Source organism: Lissotriton vulgaris, chromosome 3_2 (genome assembly GCF_964263255.1).
Source record: "Lissotriton vulgaris chromosome 3_2, aLisVul1.2, whole genome shotgun sequence".
Taxonomy (NCBI): domain Eukaryota; kingdom Metazoa; phylum Chordata; class Amphibia; order Caudata; family Salamandridae; genus Lissotriton; species Lissotriton vulgaris.
Window position 1 is genome coordinate 282598502 of NC_141690.1, and position 19483 is coordinate 282617984.

The 19483-nt window shown below is 47.2% G+C and overlaps 1 protein-coding gene across 1 annotated transcript in view; it reads right to left on the reverse strand.

The window, feature by feature from the left end:
• Window positions 1-6245: 6245 nt before the first annotated feature.
• The window catches only part of LOC147725694 (uncharacterized), an 80421-nt gene continuing 67183 nt past the window's right edge, over window positions 6246-19483 (reverse strand). The window contains exon 3 of the mRNA XM_086964481.1: window positions 6246-6982. Within this exon, the coding sequence (XP_086820607.1) occupies window positions 6246-6982 (737 nt within the window). The remainder of the gene's footprint in view (window positions 6983-19483) is intronic.

The window sequence follows — 19483 nt, forward strand, 5'->3', positions numbered from 1 at the left end:
TAGAGGGGCCCACGCTTTGCTATTTAGGGGAGGATGGTGTCGGGGCACGTTGTCGGTGCCCGCTCCCCCCCTGTGCCCATACTTGTTCGGCGCCCATCTACAGAGCGGTCCAGATGGCAGGGGGCCGCTCCAGCCAATGGGGGCAATTGTTTTCTAGAGCCAGAGGGCTCCAACGATGGCTGTGTTTATTTAGAGAGCCTAGGTGGCTCCCACAGGTTGCCTGTCTGTTTATTCTTAAAGCCAGAGGGCTCCAGTTTTGGGGGGCACATTGTATTTGTTTAGAGAGCCTGTGTGGCTCTGACTGGGCGCATAATTAATTCAGGAGCTGGAGTGCTCCTAGTGACATATTTTATTTTAGAGCCTGTGTGGCCCCAGCAGTGGGAGCAGTTTGCGCTAAGCTGCCCAGCAATTAGTGGGCAGCTGCACCGTTTAGGCGCAAGATGGAGAGCGAGTCCCTGAGAGGGACAGAGATGGCACAGAGGTGCCCGGCCAGTCACAGCTGTGCAGCACTTAGTGCCAGCTGCAGCGTTTAGGCCCTTGTGAGTGTTCCCAGGTGCCCAGCAAGTAGTGGGCACTTGCAACGTTTAGGTTTTGTGCCAGTGGCGCACCCCTGACTGGCGCTGCATGGCAGCACGCCCTGTCATTCTGGACACAGGGCTCTTTAAGTCCCTTTATGAGATGGGGGCTGGTATGTGATTTCTGCGCAATGTGATTTCTATGTTTTTAATAATAATTGCTATTATTAATTGCTTATTATATAAGCTCATCCCCACAGAGCGCGGTGGGGAACACAGCGTGAACTAAGGTAGCCATTTAAGTAAAGAGATTTTTGAAACAGGTTCTACTGGAGCGTCTGCTCTAGCATCCAACTCTAGGTAGTAATGTTTGCTAAATGTAGGAATAGATCTCCACGTGGATGCTTTGCAATTATCCGGAATAGAGATATTCCTCAATAAAGCAGCAGCAGCCGCTTTACCTCGAGTGGAGTGTGATTTATGTTGTCAAATGTCCTGTGCCGGCCCATCATTGTTTTCCCTATGATAGCATGAGCACATCGCAGACTGTCCTCTGTTTTGCACACACTACTTTACAAACATATTTTGCTTTGTGCCACACTGTACTTTCACACAGAACCTGCCACTGTTTTTGCGTTCTGTTCTTTCCTGGGAATTAGTCTACACACCATAGACACGGTCAAACAACAATGCCCCTTGGTATTTTGTTCTGGTCAGGCCTCAGCACATAGATGAAATACACAAATGCAGCTGTTTTTTGGGAACACATACTCTGTCATATAGCTAAGTACAGAATAGGTAACAACACACTTGGAGAGGGATCTTTCCAGGTAAGAGATTGGGACAGAACCTGAGATGTAGAACTTTCATCTGTGCATTCTAAGGTACGCGGTCTGCTGCCAATACCCATAGATCTGCTGATATAATCACTGTGCTTCTGTAGAAGGAGAGAGCATCAGGCTACCCTGTCTTGTATAAAGACAGCTTCTTTTATGATTTATGGACTACTTACTATGCTGACTCTATTTGTGTTAGACATTTTCTTACTCATTATGGCAAGTATACTGCATACTAGAGCACAATAGTTGAAATAAACATTTTAGACTTTTCTCCTGTCTCTGTCAGAACTTTGGGGTCTATTACGATGGAGGGCGGACTAAGTCCGCCTGCCACCGAATGGCTAAAGGGACCGCCCGCCTTAGGTGCGACAGTCCCACCGTACTCATAATGATGCCCCCGCCACACTGGCGGGGGCATCCCTCATTCCTAACATGAGGCAGGCGGTGCTGTCAGAAATGCATGTCGTGCATTTGCATGCACAACGTGACAGGCACCCCTGCCATGGAAAGGCTGATCTCCACCAACATCCTAATATGGATGGCGGTGTCTTTGACACTGCCACCATATTAACCATGTTTTCCGCCCGGTCGACCGGTGGAAAAGCGGTGGACGGTCTTTCAGTCTGCCAGGACCCCCCAGCCATCCTAATATGGCGGGGGTCTTTCTGGTACAGATGGCAGGCGGTTCGAACCGCCTGCCATCATAATGGGCCCCCTATTGTGGACTAGTACGAATGAGAGCGAAAGGGGTTGTCCTGCAATCATGATTTCTGACAAGGTGGGGAGTGTTACGTTCTGGGGTGTCTAATCACTTGTTCCTCTGTAAGTGAGTAGGAGGTCAAGTGAGACACTATAGCTAGTTGGTCCCCGGGCTCATGGGTACTCAGGTGGTAGGATGACTCAGTCCCTGCCTACTAAGGTTCTATGAGCCCAAGCATAGTTCTGTGACTCCGCAGAATCCCTGCAACATGGGGCAGTCAAGGTTCGGTCTGGAACTTATTCACGGGACCCCTGACAAGCCCTTGTCCACAATACGATCACACCATTTCTTGGAGGTATCCGACGTGGGAGTACTTTGACATCTCAGTTTGTAGGGATCAACTATTGCAATATATTTTTTTCAAGAACGAATTTTAAAAGGTTTTTACCCATTTTTTTGCTACCGTTTGAATCCTTTTCTATTGGTTCATTGCCCAACCGATTGCGATTCCGGCTCATTGCCACGTGGCGGTTAATCAACATTTGTTGCAACATGGAGTCACCAATGCGGGGTCCCTGGTTCTCTTTGTAGTCTAGGTGGATCATGCATACCCTTTCAAAGTGTTTTACTACTTGGTTGTGTTTTCCGCTGTGGATGCGAATGATAATTCTTTTCATGCTTCTACTCCTGCCGCTGTTCCGGCAGCTCATTGCCCTTGTGTGGTTGTTAAAGTTCTCTTCGGCCTGGGAGCACCAGATTTGGTTTAACGGTGCCCTGCCCCATCCTATTACTACTGTTTGTATGGACCCTTTAAGTATTTATGGGGACACTTGACCTGTGTTGGGCGTTTTTACTCCTTACCCTAATTATATGTATGCCACTTTGATGACTGTCTGGTTTTGCGAGTCGCAAATTGCAATTTTATCGACTCCCAATTTGCGAGTACAACAGTGTCTCAGACACTATTTGCGATTCTCAAATACGTTGCAATGGACCTGCCTCATTAATATTCGGAAGGCAGGTCTTAATTTGCGACCCATTGGGAATAGCAGGCACTCACGGGGATAGTGGCCTGCTGGGGTCAGCAGACCGCCATGTCTGTGACTACTTTTTAAATACATTAGGTATTTTTTTTAATGCAACCCATTTTCCATACAGGAAAGCGGAATGCATTTCAAAGATAAAAATGAAATGTTTTCTTTTTATTTTTTTACAGTGCTCTGAAAAATTATTGGTGCCCCCAATCACTAAGGGGGAGGGGTTCCTTGGGGACCCCTTCTCGTTTGCGGATGTAATTACATTAATTTGAAATTGGTTTTAATCTGCAGAGAGTTTGTGGCCGCATTCTCAGTTTCAAAACATTCATACATACCAGTGCGACTCGCTATTAGGAAGGGACGCCCTTTACGTGCCCCATCCTAATAGCGACTCACTAGCCCTATTTTGCGAGTGTGTAATTGGTTACTGACTCACAAGATAAGGTTGGTACATAGGAAAATGCACCGTACATCTGGCCCCAGCAGTATTTGCGGAGGACAAAGGGGGTCTGATTTATTAGAAGTGACCAAGCTGAGCAGCTGCTCGGCAGAGAGTGGGGAGAACGACGCTATTGTGTCTAGCTGAGAGGGTTACTTGCTGTGCTGTGCTGTGCTGCGCTGTGCTGTGCTGGGCTGCGCTGTGCTGGGCTGCGCTGTGCTGGGCTGCACTGCGCTGTGCTGCGCTGCGCTGTGCTGCGCTGTGCTGCGCTGGGCTGTGCTGCGCTGTGCTGCACTGCGCTGTGCTGCGCTGCGCTGCGCTGTGCTGCGCTGCGCTGTGCTGCGCTGTGCTGCGCTGTGCTGTGCTGCACTGTGCTGTGCTGCGCTGCGCTGCGCTGCGCTGCGCTGTGCTGCGCTGTGCTGCGCTGCGCTGCGCTGTGCTGCGCTGTGCTGCGCTGCGTCATTATTTATTAAATATACCCCTCAGTGTTTTGCTGACTGCAGCAATGTTTATGGGCAGCACTTTCGCTGGATGTTTTAACATACGGGGTTAGATGGTTCCACTCAAGACAAAGGGCTTTATTTGCAGTGGGGTGGTAACGGGCAGCCCCACTCATGGTTTCTTCAGCTTGAAGGCTGCTCAGTTTCTGGCGGCACAGCCTTAGCTGGCTCCCTTGTTGGAAATCAGGTGCTAGTTTTCTAGCTCCTAGAAGACCGGCTCCTCCACAGCATGGGACTGGCCGCCTCGCTTAGGGAGACAAAAGCGAAAGGAGGAAATGATGGACGGAATCCTGTACAATGCCAATGATAACCCCCAGTCACAAGTATCTGGGTTTATTCCATCGTTCTTTTTCTCACTAGCCACCCCAGTTTGGACCAAGCCATACGCAAATCAGTCTTGGCCCTGCACCTTATGGGAACAGTCCAGCCCGAACTGCCAGGCCAGGTCCTCCCTGGACTGGAAACCAGCATCTTGGGACTGGTTTTGGGGCATCAGCTAGGCTAGCTTGAATCAAGTGGCACAGTTAGCACGGGACCCAAGTCTGGGCATACCCTTCCCACTTAGGGCGACAAAAGCAAAAGGAACAAATAATTGATGGAATGCTGAACAATGCAAACATTCATCTCTGTACGGGAGTGAAGGTTTGACATTGTTCAACATTCTGTCCATCAATTGTTCTTTTTGCATTTGTCACACCAAGTTGGAAAGGGAAGCCCAGACATGGGTCCTGTGATTTCATGCCACTGGAGTCTAGCTAGCCTGACTGATGAGGGGTGAAACCCCGAAACCGGTCCTTTGATGCTTGTTTCTGGTCCAGGGAGGACCAGGCCTGGTCGTTCGGGATGGGCTGTGCCCATGGGGAACAGGGTCAAGACTGATTTCCACATGGTTGGGTCTAAACTGGGGAGGCATGGGGCATGGGGAACAAACAAACAATGGATTTAGGCCCAGATCTCTGTCCTGGAGTGAATGTTTGACATTGTACAACATTTTGCCCACCAATTGTTCTTTTTGCATTTGTCACCCCGAGTCAGACCTGGGTTCTGTGCTTCAATGCCAGTGGAGTCTAGCTAGCCAGGCTGATGAGGGGTGAAACCCCGAATCTGGTCCTAGGATTAGATTTCCGATACAGGGAGGTGCTGGCCTGGCAGTTCAGGTTGGACTGTTCCCATAGGAAGCAGGGTCAAGACTGATTTGCATGTGGCTGGCTTTGAAATGGAATAGTGTGTGGAGCAAAAAAAAGTTCGATATAAGCCCAGATCGCTGTAACTGGGGGGAATGTTTGACATTGTTTAACATTCTGTCCACCAATCGTTCTTTTTGCATCAGTCACTTAGGGAGGGCGCCCACCCTTGATGGGTCCTTAAATGTCTGTAATGCAAGACCTAGCGGTCGCAAACAGGATACCCCCAACTCTTCCAGGACATCTATGTCTAGTGTTTCAAACGTAAACCCCGCTTTGGAGTTTTATTTCTGAAAATGAAAAAAAATAAAGACTGCGTCAGGTGTTGTTTTAATGACTTACTGCTCCTGCCATGAAAGAGAAACTGACCCCCAAGGCCTGGCACCCCTGCCAACATCCCAACCTATTCCCAATCAGCTGCCATGAAAGAGAAACTGACCCCCAAGGCCTGGCACCCCTGCCAACAACTCAACCTATTCCCAATCAGCTGCCATGAAAGAGAAACTGACCCCCAAGGCATGGCACCCCTGCCAACATCCCAACCTATTCCCAATCAGCTGCCATGAAAGAGAAACTGACCCCCAAGGCCTGGCACCCTTGCCAACATCCCAACCTATTCCCAATCAGCTGCCATGAATGAGAAACTGACCCCCAAGGCCTGGCACCCCTGCCAACAACTCAACCTATTCCCAATCAGCTGCCATGAAAGAGAAACTGACCCCCAAGGCCTGGCACCCCTGCCAACATCCCAACCTATTCCCAATCAGCTGCCATGATTGGCGCGAAGGGGGGCTTGCGAAAAGGGAGACTTGTCAGTCATTAGGAGGAAACGATGAGGTTTGAGAACCCAGGATGGATGGAGCGTGTTGGCAACTCTGGCATCAGCATCCGTGCATTTTGAAAACTCCCTGTAGGAAAGTTGAGTCAATAACTCGAAGGCCAAGCTGAACTAAGAGCTGTTGTGGAAAGTGTGTTAAAGAAGAGGGAATGACGTCATACTTACGTAGACAAGGGTGATGGGCGCTTCTTCTCTAAAACTGAGCATGAAATGCTATTTGTGGAAAGTAGTAATGAATGCCCACATAGTAGGCGCTGGCCAGCCAGTCGTCGGCCGCGCAGCTCGGCGGGGGGGCCGTGTAGACCTTGCCGTCCGTCCTGGTGACGCACCAGAGGTTGCCGTCCGGAGTGATGGCCATGAACCGGCTCAGCTCGCCCCAGACCAGTGTTCCGATGGTCTTGGCTCTCGCCAGCCAGTCGTCCGCTGTGCTCGCCGGGGGCCTTCCTTTTACCAATGAGCCACTGGCAGTCACTGCGTACAGCACCCCACTGGGGTCGAAGAAGAGGGCGGAGAATGAGTTCCACCCGGCCAGGGCGATTCTGGCTCCTCGCACGCCCTTCCACACCTGGCAGGCCGCGTCCGGGGGGAAGCCTGCGTAGAGCTCCCCCGCGTGAGTGACGGCGTAGAGCAGAGACCCCCGAGCGAGGAAGAAGAGGCGCTTGAAGTCGGCCCACTCGGCGCTCCCCACGAGCGTCGCTTTACTTGTCAGCCAGACCTCTGACGCGTTGGAAGGCATGGGCCCGCGGTACATCTGGGAGCCGTTCACCACATACAGAAGACCCTCGGGGCCGACGAGCAGGTGGGTGACATTGGTCAGCGCCGCCCCCAGCGTGCCCACAACATCCGCGTTGGCACCGTAGTTGTAGCCATAATAGGGCGGCATCCCCGCCTTGCAGACGCCACTACTGTCCACGGTGAAGAAGGTCAGACCTGGGAAGCAACAGAGAGAGAGAGTTATTTGCACCTGATCTTTGTCCCTTCCTGCACCGAAACACCCTGCTTACAGCGCAGGCGCCCTGGCACCGGGGCACAGGGGACCCTGCGCTGGGCTGGGAGGCACGTGGAGCTCCAGAGGTGGGAAGAGACAGGACTGCGCTATATCATCATCATACGTCTTTATTTCGGCACATTGAGGCCATAAAAGATGCATATAAGCAACACTTCATAGCACATACATAACAGAAGAATAGAGGGTTTACACGCAGGCGGATGGGGTTTAGGGAAAACACTATACCATTCATAAATTTGATAAGAAGAAGGCAAAACCTAAAAACATTTTTAAAAAATTAGTTTATACAGTTCCAGTAATTGGCATCGCAGGAGCAATTCATTACTATACAACCATTTGATGAATCAGAGGAAGCCCGTGAAATATAAATACATGAATACAAGCCTAAGCAACTACAGGTCCAGAGCCAGTCTCTTGCGTACAAAGCTTGCTGCCAAAAGGAATCTACTGATACAAAACACAACCACATGTCTGGTGTCAGTTTTGCTAATCCTGTCTGCTTCTTTGTACGAGCGTACACCTATGACATTAAACAGGGGCTTAATCCACCGTTTCCTGGCTGATACCTACGCCGCGCAAAAGAAGAGATTATGAATATCGTCTTCTTTAGTACGAGTCTGACAACACATTCATGTGCTATATGTTAAATACGGCACATCTCATTTCCTGTCCTTTCCAGTTTCAGTTTTTAACGTCTTTATTTCGATTTTTCATCATAAAAGACACATATATACGAAAGATTTACATAGTCTACAATAGATACAGCATAGTCATAACAATATAATTATCCAAATACATACAGTAACCAAATCAGAAAAAAAGGAACAATGAGGTTAAGATCTCGATTAAACATACATATAAAGACGTCAAGGGAAATGGTAAAATCATTAGAGCATATATAAAAGTAGCAGATCTTCAATACTATTAAATTCATAGACCAAAGAAACAGTCAGGGAACGTGATATACAGGTTGTTTAGATCGTGAATTATGAACTGATTGACTTAGACCTTATCAACCAAGCCCACCCGAGGAATTTCGCCAATCCTATAGTTAGCCATTCAGAAGTGTTCGTTTTCAAGGTGTACAATGCTTCACTACTCACTCGGGTGTTTAGTCTAGTACATACAGGTTTCAGCCACTTTTTACGAGGTTCGTAATAGGCAGTACAGACAAATAAAAAATGGCCTAGTGTTTCTTCACAAACGGCACAACAGGGACAGAAGCTTGACTCCAGCCCCTGCCAGCCGCTAGTAAAGGCCCTCAGGGGCAATGTGCCCACACGGAACTGATGATATAGCTTCCTATCCAATGTTTTAAGGATTACATCCCAATATACTTCTTTGTTAGGAATTACTTTGTGGAGCAAAAACTGGCCTGTCAAGTTTGCTTTCTCAGAAAGTAAAACATGTTCCGTTTTTACCATGGACCAGAAAAAAACTTTAAATTCATCCTTAGTAGGAAAGGTTTGGGAGCCCGGCTCTGACCATAGCAAAGGTAGGCCCCTTTCAATTAGGGTGTTCTTGACTTGCTTTAGCCACGGTATATTGCCTGCCCCTTGTTGCAGTCTCACATCTTGAAGCTCACGGGCAAACATGGCCAGTTCCGGGGTGGACCATATGCGTCTCCATAGAGCCACCATCCTGTACTGGGCCTGATGTTTAATGGTGTGCATGCCCATATCCATCAGAAGTGGAAGGACTGGTGTTGATGGGGGGAGACTAACTAGGTTACGAAGAAATTTATTCTGTATCCTATCCAGGACAGCCAAGTCCACACAACCCCAAATATCTGCCCCATACAATATCGCTGAGCTGATTTTAGCACTGTAGATTTTGAGCGCGGGCAGTACTCTTTTAGTCAGGGAGCGCCGCTGCTCTTTTACTAGGCAGCCAGTCAAGCGGGCAAATTTCAGACAGAGTGCCTCTACTTGCTCTTTCCATTTTAACCTGTAATCCAAAGTAACACCAAGATAAGTCATTACATCAACCTGTTCCAGTCTGGACCCATTCATTAGAATATTGCCCCTCAATGGCTTTTTCTTGGTCAAGACCATAAACTTGGTTTTATTAATATTAATCTCAAGATCATTCAAATTGCAAAAATCCATAAATTTGTTTATTGCAACCTGTAAACCCTTCTGCGTTTTGGCCAATATGAGGGTATCGTCTGCAAAAATTAAAAGGGGGAATTTTGTCCCACCCAGTGAAGGAGCATCAGTGGGGGTGTCTGAAAGGAACTTAACCACCTGATTAATAAAAAGCACAAATAGGGTGGGGGCCAGGACACAACCCTGCCTCACACCACGGGTCACGGGGAAGGGTTCGGTAACCTGGCCCTGACGACCCCATCTGACTCTTGCGAAGTTACCCTCGTGCATCCTAATGGTAAGATCTAGAAGTGCAGGAGGAACCCCCATCCTTCTCAGTGCAGCCCACATCTTCCCTCTAGGGACCAGATCAAACGCTGATTTGAGGTCCACAAATGCAGCGAAGATCTTCCCATCTCTCAGTAGCACAGTTTTCCAATAGATCATGACAAATCTTAAAATCTGATCAACTGTGCTAATGTGTGCCCTAAACCCAGCCTGCATTGGAGACAGGATATCTACTTCTATCATCCACAAATGAATCTTCCCCAACAACATTCTGGCTATTACTTTTTGAAGGGCGTCGATGAGGCTGATGGGGCGGTAATTTCCCGCATCAGATCTATCCCCTTTTTTATGCACTGGCAAAATCTCGGCCCCTTTCCAGGAGTTAGGGATCCTAGTGCCCCTGGCTATAGCATTTGCTAAGTTTAATATATACGGGACCCAGTGTTTTTGGTCATATTTGAAGAGGTCCGCGGGGATACAATCTATGCCGGGGGCTTTGCCATTCTGCACTTGTTTAAGAGCAGAAATAGCTTCGGTTTCGGTAAAAACAACGTGATCAGATGAGGACAATTCAGGCTGCACACTGGCATCTTCCCTAATGGTAGTGAGGGAGATCCGTTCCGTGTGGCTGAACTGCACCTCATAATGTTTGACCCATTGCTCTGCTGGAACGTGGTTTACCGGACTATGTAGTTCCCCAGATTCTCCCCATTTCACAACCTCCCAAAATCTTTGTTGGTTGGATGAGGTACTTGCCTGGTATAAATCCAACCAACGCTGGTCGTCCCATTTAGTTTTTGCCTCTTTTAATGCCTTCTTGTAATTCACCCTCGCTATCCTTATGTACACACATGATTTAGATTTAATGGCACTTAGCAGAGAGCTGTGGGCAATACTACATGTCTTATCGTACCATTTCAACCTAGGATGTGCTTGGGCTTTATTACTTCCTCCCTTAACAGGTTTGATAAAAAAAGACTTAATTTTATTAAAAAGAGTCTCATGTATAGTCCCAATTTGGTCGAGTGGAGTACCAACCTCAAGTATGGGAACCATCTGCTTTGTGGCCGCTAAGACCTCCATGGCAATCCTGCTAATAGTAGCAGTGTTGTCTTGAAGCCCAGCCCATTTTACTCTTCTGCAGTCGTTTGTAAGGCCAGCATCTGCAGTTTCAATGTTTGTAGCAGGGTTCATACAGAGACCCCCAGATACTAATAATGATATCACCAGGGGATTATGGTCACTCTCAGATCTACTGACTACTTCCATATCCACCAACATTTTCCAAAACTCTATCTTAAGTAAAAAGTAATCAATACGACTTGAGTTTATGGAGTTATCAAATGTAACTTTTCCCATCGGGTCTGATTTGGTCCTACCATTCACTGCGCGTAAGTCCCATTCAAGACAAAAACCTAACCATTGCATAACTGCCTCCGTCACTTTTTTGATAGGGGCAACAGACAAAGGGGGAATATTCCAGATCTGATCAATTTCCCCATAACCCCCACTATCAAGGTTGGGAAATGGTTCGAAGCAACAGTTGAAATCGCCTGCCACCATGACACAGCTATCCCTGCTAATGTTATTCAATAGAAAGTCAAGTTCAGCTACCACTCCCGCAGTCTTCCCACCCGGTATCCCTCTAGCATATATATTAAACAGAAAAAGGACCTGATTATTGTTGTCTGTTAATTTCAGTGCTAGAATATCATTACCCAAAGTAGGGAGTTCAGTGATGGTAATGGCTAAGGATTGTCTGATCCAAATGACTAAACCCCCTGACGGGCGGCCCTTCGGTCCTTTGCTGGCTGGTTTATAGTAATTAAGAAAGCCAACCCGATAGATAGCTTCTGTTGACCAACTTTCCTGCAGGATAATTACATCATGTAGATCCACAAAAGAACCCCAAGCGGCCTCTGACATTTTCCCTTTCAATCCCGCTATATTCCAAGACAAGACTGCAAGGGTGTATGTTGATTTCTCTGCCATATTGGCAGATGGGTTAACAGTGGCCTTATTGTTTTTCTGTCTGGGATTACCTGACAAGAATGTTTCCCTTTTTTCCACCCTCTTAGGGTTTGTGCCAGATATGGAGACAGTTTCTACCCCTGAAACATACACATTTTTTGGAGAGCAAGTTAGTACAGCGCTAGTACTCCCAGTATTCAGTTGTTCTACATCAAGTCAATCCACACCTTCTAGACCGGAGAGGGGGGCAAACCGGTTCGCAAGGTGAGGATAGAACATTGGATAGAGCGGGGTATCGAAATGAAATCTCCCTCTGGGCCTGTCCCTTCTTGAGTGTTGGAACGGAGTGTGGGGTCTATTAGCATGTAAAGCTGGATAAAAGTAATGCAATAGTAAGGTTTGTACGTCCCCAACTCTACCAAATCTTGGTTCTCTGCCGATGTATTCGGCAACCCAGGGCTCTCTGAAACTAACCACCACACAATCCCCCTCAAGGTCTTTCTTACCATAACCTATCCAGTCCACCCTCCTAACGTTAAGTATTTCAGGATTTAAATTGGGTGGAAGTGGCCGGTTTTTATTAAGCCAAAATGTGACCTTATTATAAAGATCCTTGTGTGTTTCCCTCTTGCCGTGTGCAAGTGGAGCCACACCAGTTAAGACGATTGTATAGGGCACTGACTCCGGTGGAAGGTTCACACACTGTTTCTTTGGGATGGGTTTGGCAATGGGCTGATGAGTGGTGTTTTGGCCCCTGGATGGTGTTGGATTATTCTGAACCTGCTGGTTTTTGGTGGGCTTAGGCCTTGCAGGATTCTCTGTAGGGGCAATTTTTATTTGAGCGGGTCCTGATTTTAGCGGGGCCTTTGATTTAGAAGCTCCTACTTGGGTGTTGTTACCCCCTACTTTATTATTTGTCACAATCAAGGGCTTCGGATTGGACGGGACAGGAGGGGACAAACCAGCTTTTGCTAGGCTGGAGAGAATTCTATCAGAAGTCGCTATACTATCCTTCACCAACAGATCTAAGGTGTCCATTTTTGTGTTTAACAACCTTGTCCTTTCAAAAATAGGTAAAAGAAGAGATTTGAATAGCAACTCAATTTTAGCCAAAAATATTTCTTCTGTGATGCTAATCATTGTCATAGTCTCACCCCCCCCTTGTTGAGTAGAAGCGTTAGTGTTAGGTGGCTGTGGGGGCGGAGCTGAAACATTTACCACCCCCTCTGTTTGTTCCACCAAATCTGGTGAGGCAACCCTCTTGCGTTTCCCAGGATTCTGGGTCGGTGTCTGCTCTAATAGAGATGGAGAGTCCATTAGATCATTACTAATGTTAAGTTTTGGTGAGTCTGAGAGACCAGAATTATCCCCAGACTGATCTAAACAAATAGTCCCACTATTGGGTAGATTCTCATGTGCAGTATTAAAAGCATTTTCCTGGTTAGTGTTCGTAATCTCCCCGATATGAATCTCAGGAACAGGTGCCAACATTACATCTACATTACTATCCGCATTCAACGTAGAAAGTGGGACAGGAGAGACAGCCTCACTTATTTTACCAAGTGAAGAGCGCTTGCCAGTTATGATATCAAGCGAGAGGCGTTTTTCAACTAAGGCGATCTCCTTCTCTAATATTGCAGTTGAGCGTTTAAAAAATTGATCAATTGTACCAGTAAAGGTACCGTTAGAGGTGGAGACCTGAACCTGCCTCTCCTTGCCAGATCTTAGGGTCATTTTTGTTAATCTTTTTTGAAGTATAGCAGGCAAAAATATGACCAACCTAAATAGGTGGCAGAGCCACTCAAGACACAAAGTTAATCTGTCCAGATAAGGGGACTTTAACAACACTGTTTACACAAAATATAACCATATAAATATAACCAAGGTGCAATTAAGAATATTTAAAAGGTCAGGAAGGAAAATGTTAATAATGGGGCCCAGCCCAGCCTCCTCCGGCCCCGGACGGCCACAGACGGTCCCGCCCTTGTCCCGGGCTTCTCCCGGCGCCCTCCCGCGCGCTCCCGCGCCGCGGGAGTGTTAGTTCCTATATGTAGGTGTCCAAATAGCTATCAAGAGTGAGGGCGGGGCCGGCAGGGAGAGCAGCCCAGCTGGAGAAGGGCTCGCGGGGACTCCTGGTCCTCGGAGTCCGCCGCTGTGCTCGCAGCCCTGCCGGTTGCTGCAAAGTATGCCCCTTCACAAGAGCAAAGAGAAGAAAACGGCTGCAGCCGCGATGCGGGACCCGCGCAGCGGGTCCGGCGAGGGGTGGCGGCGTGCAGCAGGGACACTGGCTTCCTCGGTTCCTCCCTCGGGTGTGGTGTCCGTCGGCAACGAAATCCGCCGAGTCCAGGTGAGGCAGCAATTTAAAGTGGTCAAGAGTGAGGGCGGGGCCGGCAGGGAGAGCAGCCCAGCTGGAGAAGGGCTCGCGGGGACTCCTGGTCCTCGGAGTCCGCCGCTGTGCTCGCAGCCCTGCCGGTTGCTGCAAAGTATGCCCCTTCACAAGAGCAAAGAGAAGAAAACGGCTGCAGCCGCGATGCGGGACCCGCGCAGCGGGTCCGGCGAGGGGTGGCGGCGTGCAGCAGGGACACTGGCTTCCTCGGTTCCTCCCTCGGGTGTGGTGTCCGTCGGCAACGAAATCCGCCGAGTCCAGGTGAGGCAGCAATTTAAAGTGGTCAAGAGTGAGGGCGGGGCCGGCAGGGAGAGCAGCCCAGCTGGAGAAGGGCTCGCGGGGACTCCTGGTCCTCGGAGTCCGCCGCTGTGCTCGCAGCCCTGCCGGTTGCTGCAAAGTATGCCCCTTCACAAGAGCAAAGAGAAGAAAACGGCTGCAGCCGCGATGCGGGACCCGCGCAGCGGGTCCGGCGAGGGGTGGCGGCGTGCAGCAGGGACACTGGCTTCCTCGGTTCCTCCCTCGGGTGTGGTGTCCGTCGGCTTTCCCTATCACGCAGCACAGCAGGGGGCCGCACTGCGTGATTATTTCATAAATAAGCATCTGGAGCCGCAAATACATAGGCATATAAGGCTATATAAGAAATGCAATAATAATAGGCAGGAGATGGTGAGGATCTGGAGCAGAACATTGTAATGAGGTTGGAAATCGTCATTCCCCCAAGTGGTCATGTGTGTGTATATCTAGTCAAGTCAAGTCAAGTCAAATAATTTGTATAGCGCACTACATACCCAGAGGGTTTCAAGGCGCTTAGGAAGGGGAGGAGGATTATTTGTCAAATATCCACGTTTTAAGCTGCTTTCTGAACGCTAGGTGGTTCTGGGTGAGACGAAGGTAAGCGGGGAGTGAGTTCCATGTTTTAGCAGCCAGGTATGAAAAGGATCTGCCTCCCATGGTGGTCTTGTTGATGCGAGGTACAGTGGCGAGGGCTTGGCTGGAAGAACGTAGTTGGCGGGAGGGGGTGTAGAAGGACAGTCGAGAGTTGAGGCAATCGGGTCCGATGTCGTAGAGTGATTTGTGTGCGTGGGTAAGCAGTCGGAAAGTGATCCTCTTATTGACGGGTAGCCAGTGGAGGTCTTTAAGGTGACCAGAGATGTGTTCGTTACGTGGGATGTCTAATATGAGCCTGGCTGAGGCGTTTTGGATTCGTTGGAGTTTCTTCGGGAGTTTAGCGGTGGTACCTGCGTAGAGGGTGTTTCCGTAGTCCAGTCGGCTCGTGACCAGAGCGTGGGTGACTGTTTTCCTTGTTTCGGAGGGGATCCAGCGGAATGTTTTTCTGAGCATGCGAAGAACGTTGAAGCAGGATGAGGATACGGCGCTGACTTGTCTGTTCATTGAGAGTGAAGAATCCAGGATGACGCCAAGGTTCCGTGCGTGGTGTGTCGGGATGGGTGCTTTTCCGAGGGCTTCCGGCCACCAGGAGTTGTCCCAGGCAGAGGGGGATGTACCTAGGATGAGGACTTCTGTTTTGTCTGAGTTCAGTTTCAGACGGCTTTGTTTCTGAGAAACAGAGATCCGCCCAACTTCACGTAGGCACCAGCTTTGGAGGAGCGTCTTAAGAAGGACTGTTTACCTGTGTATGTCTGTATGTAGGTGTGTATGTAAATATGTATGTATGCATATATGTATGCATGTGCCTATGCTTCATTGTATATATGTTGCTAGTATGTATGGGTACGCATATATATGCATGTGTGTATGCTTGATTGACTGCATGTGTGGGATAAAGACAGAGGCTAGGTACAAGTTATAAAGTTAAGTAAAGCATTTCAGGCTATATATTTCCATACATTATCTTTCAAGGAACATAGTGAATGTATGTGTGCATGTATGGATTTATCTATGTGCGCATGTTGGTATGCATGCATGCATTTATATTATATTGTAATTGCATTTATATAGCACTCACTACCCCTGACGAGGCGTCAAAGTGCTTTTTCAGCGAGTAGCACGCCACTCCAGAACCCATAAAGGATTAGTGGTGAATTAGTGCAGTGAAAATATGAAAGTAGTTTGAGTGGTGGATATTAGTCAGTTATTTGGATTGAAAAGCATAGTGAAGGGGTAGAAGAGGGAAAAGGTTTGCATTTATGTAGCTCTTGCTACCCCTGATGGGGTGTTGAAGCGCTTTTTCGGCAAGTAGCATGCTACTCCCGAACCCATAAAGGATTAGTGGTGAATTAGTGCAGTGAAAATATGAAAGTAGTTTGAGTGGGGGATATGTTAGTCAGTTATTTGGATTGAGAAGGATAGTGGAGGGATAAAGGGGGAGGATTCAGATTTGTTTTTGTTTATTTGTTTTGCAGCTCATTGCAGTAGGAAGAGGCTTGGGATGAGTAAAAGGGAGGTGGAGGGGGTGAGTCAGAGGGAGCATTTAGAAAGGCTTGTTTTAGAAAGCAGAATAGTAAAAAGAGGTATGAGATGATGTAAGGAAGGGTGGAGTAGGGAAGAGTCTTGAAAGGGTTATTTTAAGGATCATAGTAGTGGTATAGGGTTTGGGATGAATGAAAGAGTGGGGGTAATGGATATATTGATAGAGGTATTGGGTGAGAAATAGGGTAGTGCATTAGAAGGAGTAGTAAAAAGAGGTTTGAGATGAGTCAGAGAGTTGAGGTGGAGAATATATTGAGAGCGGTATAGGGTGAAAAATAGAGTAGTGCATTGGATATGCTGAATTAGAGGAAAAGTAATAAATACGTAAAAAGAATAAATATATAGATTCAAAAGTAATAAAGATATAGATCCATAAGTACATGGAAGGTAGATAGAGGCAACAACGAAGGTAGTATATGTAGATTAAAGATGCATTAAATAAAGTCTGGCTTTCAAGTGTTGCCGTACTTTAAATTAGTTTTATTTATTTATATACAATTTTTATAGATCAATAGTGAAGCAAGTGTAGATAAATAGTTATGATGAAAATATTTACTTATTTATGCAGTCACCTATATACATCTTAAAAACAGAATGTTACTATCAGTAATATGTACATTTGTTGAGCAGAACTAATGAAGATCTATATATATATATCTATATCTATATATATTTATATTTATATATATATAATAAATTGTTTTTAAACATAATTATTCTACATATTTATACAAAGCAATACACACCTATAGGTACATACCTATAGTACAAATACATGCTTAGATATAGAGAGATATGCTGTATATTTGTATCTGCGATAGGGAAATGGAGGGTAACTCACTATTGGTTACCCTAATTCATACAGTCATTTATATACAGGGAGCAATCGCCCAGAGCATCTAAATCCAGCCAACACAAAAGATAGGAAGAGGAGGGGGGAAGGGAGACCTGCGCCAATGATGCCAGGTCTAACAGTATGTCTCCTTTTGCATCGGTGAGAGAGTCGTTGATGTGATGTTTGTTCTTAAAGAGTGATCAAGCATTTATTAGTAGACAGTTTAGAGAATGTGCTTTGGAGATAGTGTGACTGTTTTGTAGAGGAGTGAGCAGTATTTTGTGGGCTTCCAGCTGGTGTGTCCTAAGTGTTGGTATTTGGTAAATGAGGATAGCAATCGTGTATCTTTTCTGTATCGTGTTCTTCGTCCAGCAGGGTCAGAAGGCATTTTGATGGGTGTGCGTGCGTAGGTGGTGGAGAGGGTGTTTGAGAGGGAGTTGTTGTGCTGTGTTGTTTTTGTAGACTAACCTTGTTAATCAGTAGATATGGAGAAGCAAAGTTGTGAGGTGTGGCACATTGCTTATTTTATTTGTGTCTGTTTAGGGTGGAAGGTGTATGAGTTAGGGGTGGTGGTGCAGCCTGTGGGTCATGTAGTAAGGTTCTAAACTGTCCAATGGATGAGAGGTGGATAAAACAGAGTTGCTGTGATGCTGTTTATGTGTTGGGTGCGGTAGAAGAGAGAAAGCTTGGTATGAGGTTCTGTGATTCTCGAACCGGACTCCATTTTGTTCGAGTTGTTCGTGACGCCATTTTGTGTTGCCCTCACGTAGGCCCGTGGAGGTAACCGAACGAACAAAGTTGCATGGGCTTCATTGTTCATGTACGTATTAACTAGGCCTTTTCTGACTTGTGAGTGAACTGTAGGACGCTGACCCCGTCACCTGAAACGGACCCTTTTGCGAAGCCAATTTCTCTGGCTGACCGTTGTCTGAGATTTCCAATCAATGTTCAGGATATCGTTAACTTTAGTTCTATCTTATCCTATTCAGCATCTGAATTGTTTCTTTTCTTTTGACTTTTCATTACATGTATAGTGCTTTAAATTATGGGTTTGTCCGGCTTGTAGAAATCGAATTTGGGACATTCCTAATAATTAACTTGTGGGTTGGTACAATGTAAATCGAGCTTTTATGATGTGATAATGCATGGTAAAATGTATTTCATTCGTCAGTGTTTGTCGCAGTGGGTGTGCATTTATAATGAGCAAAATGTGGATAAAAAGTGATGTCTTGCTCTACAAAAGTTGAACAGTTTCCTGAGTTGTACACCGTGTTGTATTGCTGGGATTACTGTTACTAGCTACAGCTAATAAATTTGATCTCTGACGCCATCCAGAAGTATTCCGTGTCTCTGTATGCCAAGACAGGTGAACCCGAAGACTTTGGGCGTGCCCCTGGCGCCGCTGGGTTCTAAAAACCCGGTTCTTCAGTTGGCGCCCAACGTTGGGCGACTTCAGCGGTACCGGTCCAAGCCCGAGGATCGTGAGGAGCCACGTGAGGAAATTCTGGAGGAAGGCCATCCACTTCATCGACCCCTGTATGTTGTCGTGGTCCGAAGGTTTTTGCTGCGAGGCTTCCCACTTTCCGACAGCTACGAAGGACTGCTGCCCTGACTGTCGCCCTGTCTTGGACCCTCGATTGATGATTTGTAGAGCGAGACGATAGACGGTCTTCTGGTGGCGTGACGGATATTTTGGTTAAGTACAAGTGGGTCGCTCCCACGACTTTGTTTTGCTTCTTGGTTTTAATTCGGTTATTGCAATATTCGAAGCCGAGGGGCTCGTATATTTGTGAGTATATCGATAGTTGATAACCCCTTGAAGTTTGAAGCTAGATTAGTGAGCTATCAGATGCCTGGTCTTAGAAAATTTAGGAAATGGTTTAGTTGTGGTTGCAACAGGGATTCCCGATTGGAGGATTCGTGTCCGATACCTCCGGTTGGAACTCCGACTTACGAGCTCTATTCAAAACATGGAGTGGGTCCTATCACCTATAATGAAGTATGGGTTCGCTATACGAAGAAAGATGGTGTTTTACGATGGCCCCAACATGATAGTTTCGAATTAAATATTTTAGATAATCTGGAAGTTGCGCTATTTAGGAAGAAAGCCCGGCCGGCGATGTTTGATTCTTTCCGCCTTTGAATGCCCTGCCCTAGACCAAGGCAGGAAGAGGCCACCACATGCTGGGACAGCCAAGACTGCCCCTTGTCCTTCTGTATGCGACAATCATCAGCCCATGCAGGATACAATTATCAGCCCATACAGGATGACAATCATCCGCCCATACAAGATGACAAACAGTCATCAGCCCATACAGGATGACAATCATCAGCCCATACAGCACGACAATCATCAGCACATACAGGACGACAATCATCAGCCCATACAAGACGACAATCATCAGCCCATACAGGATACAATCAT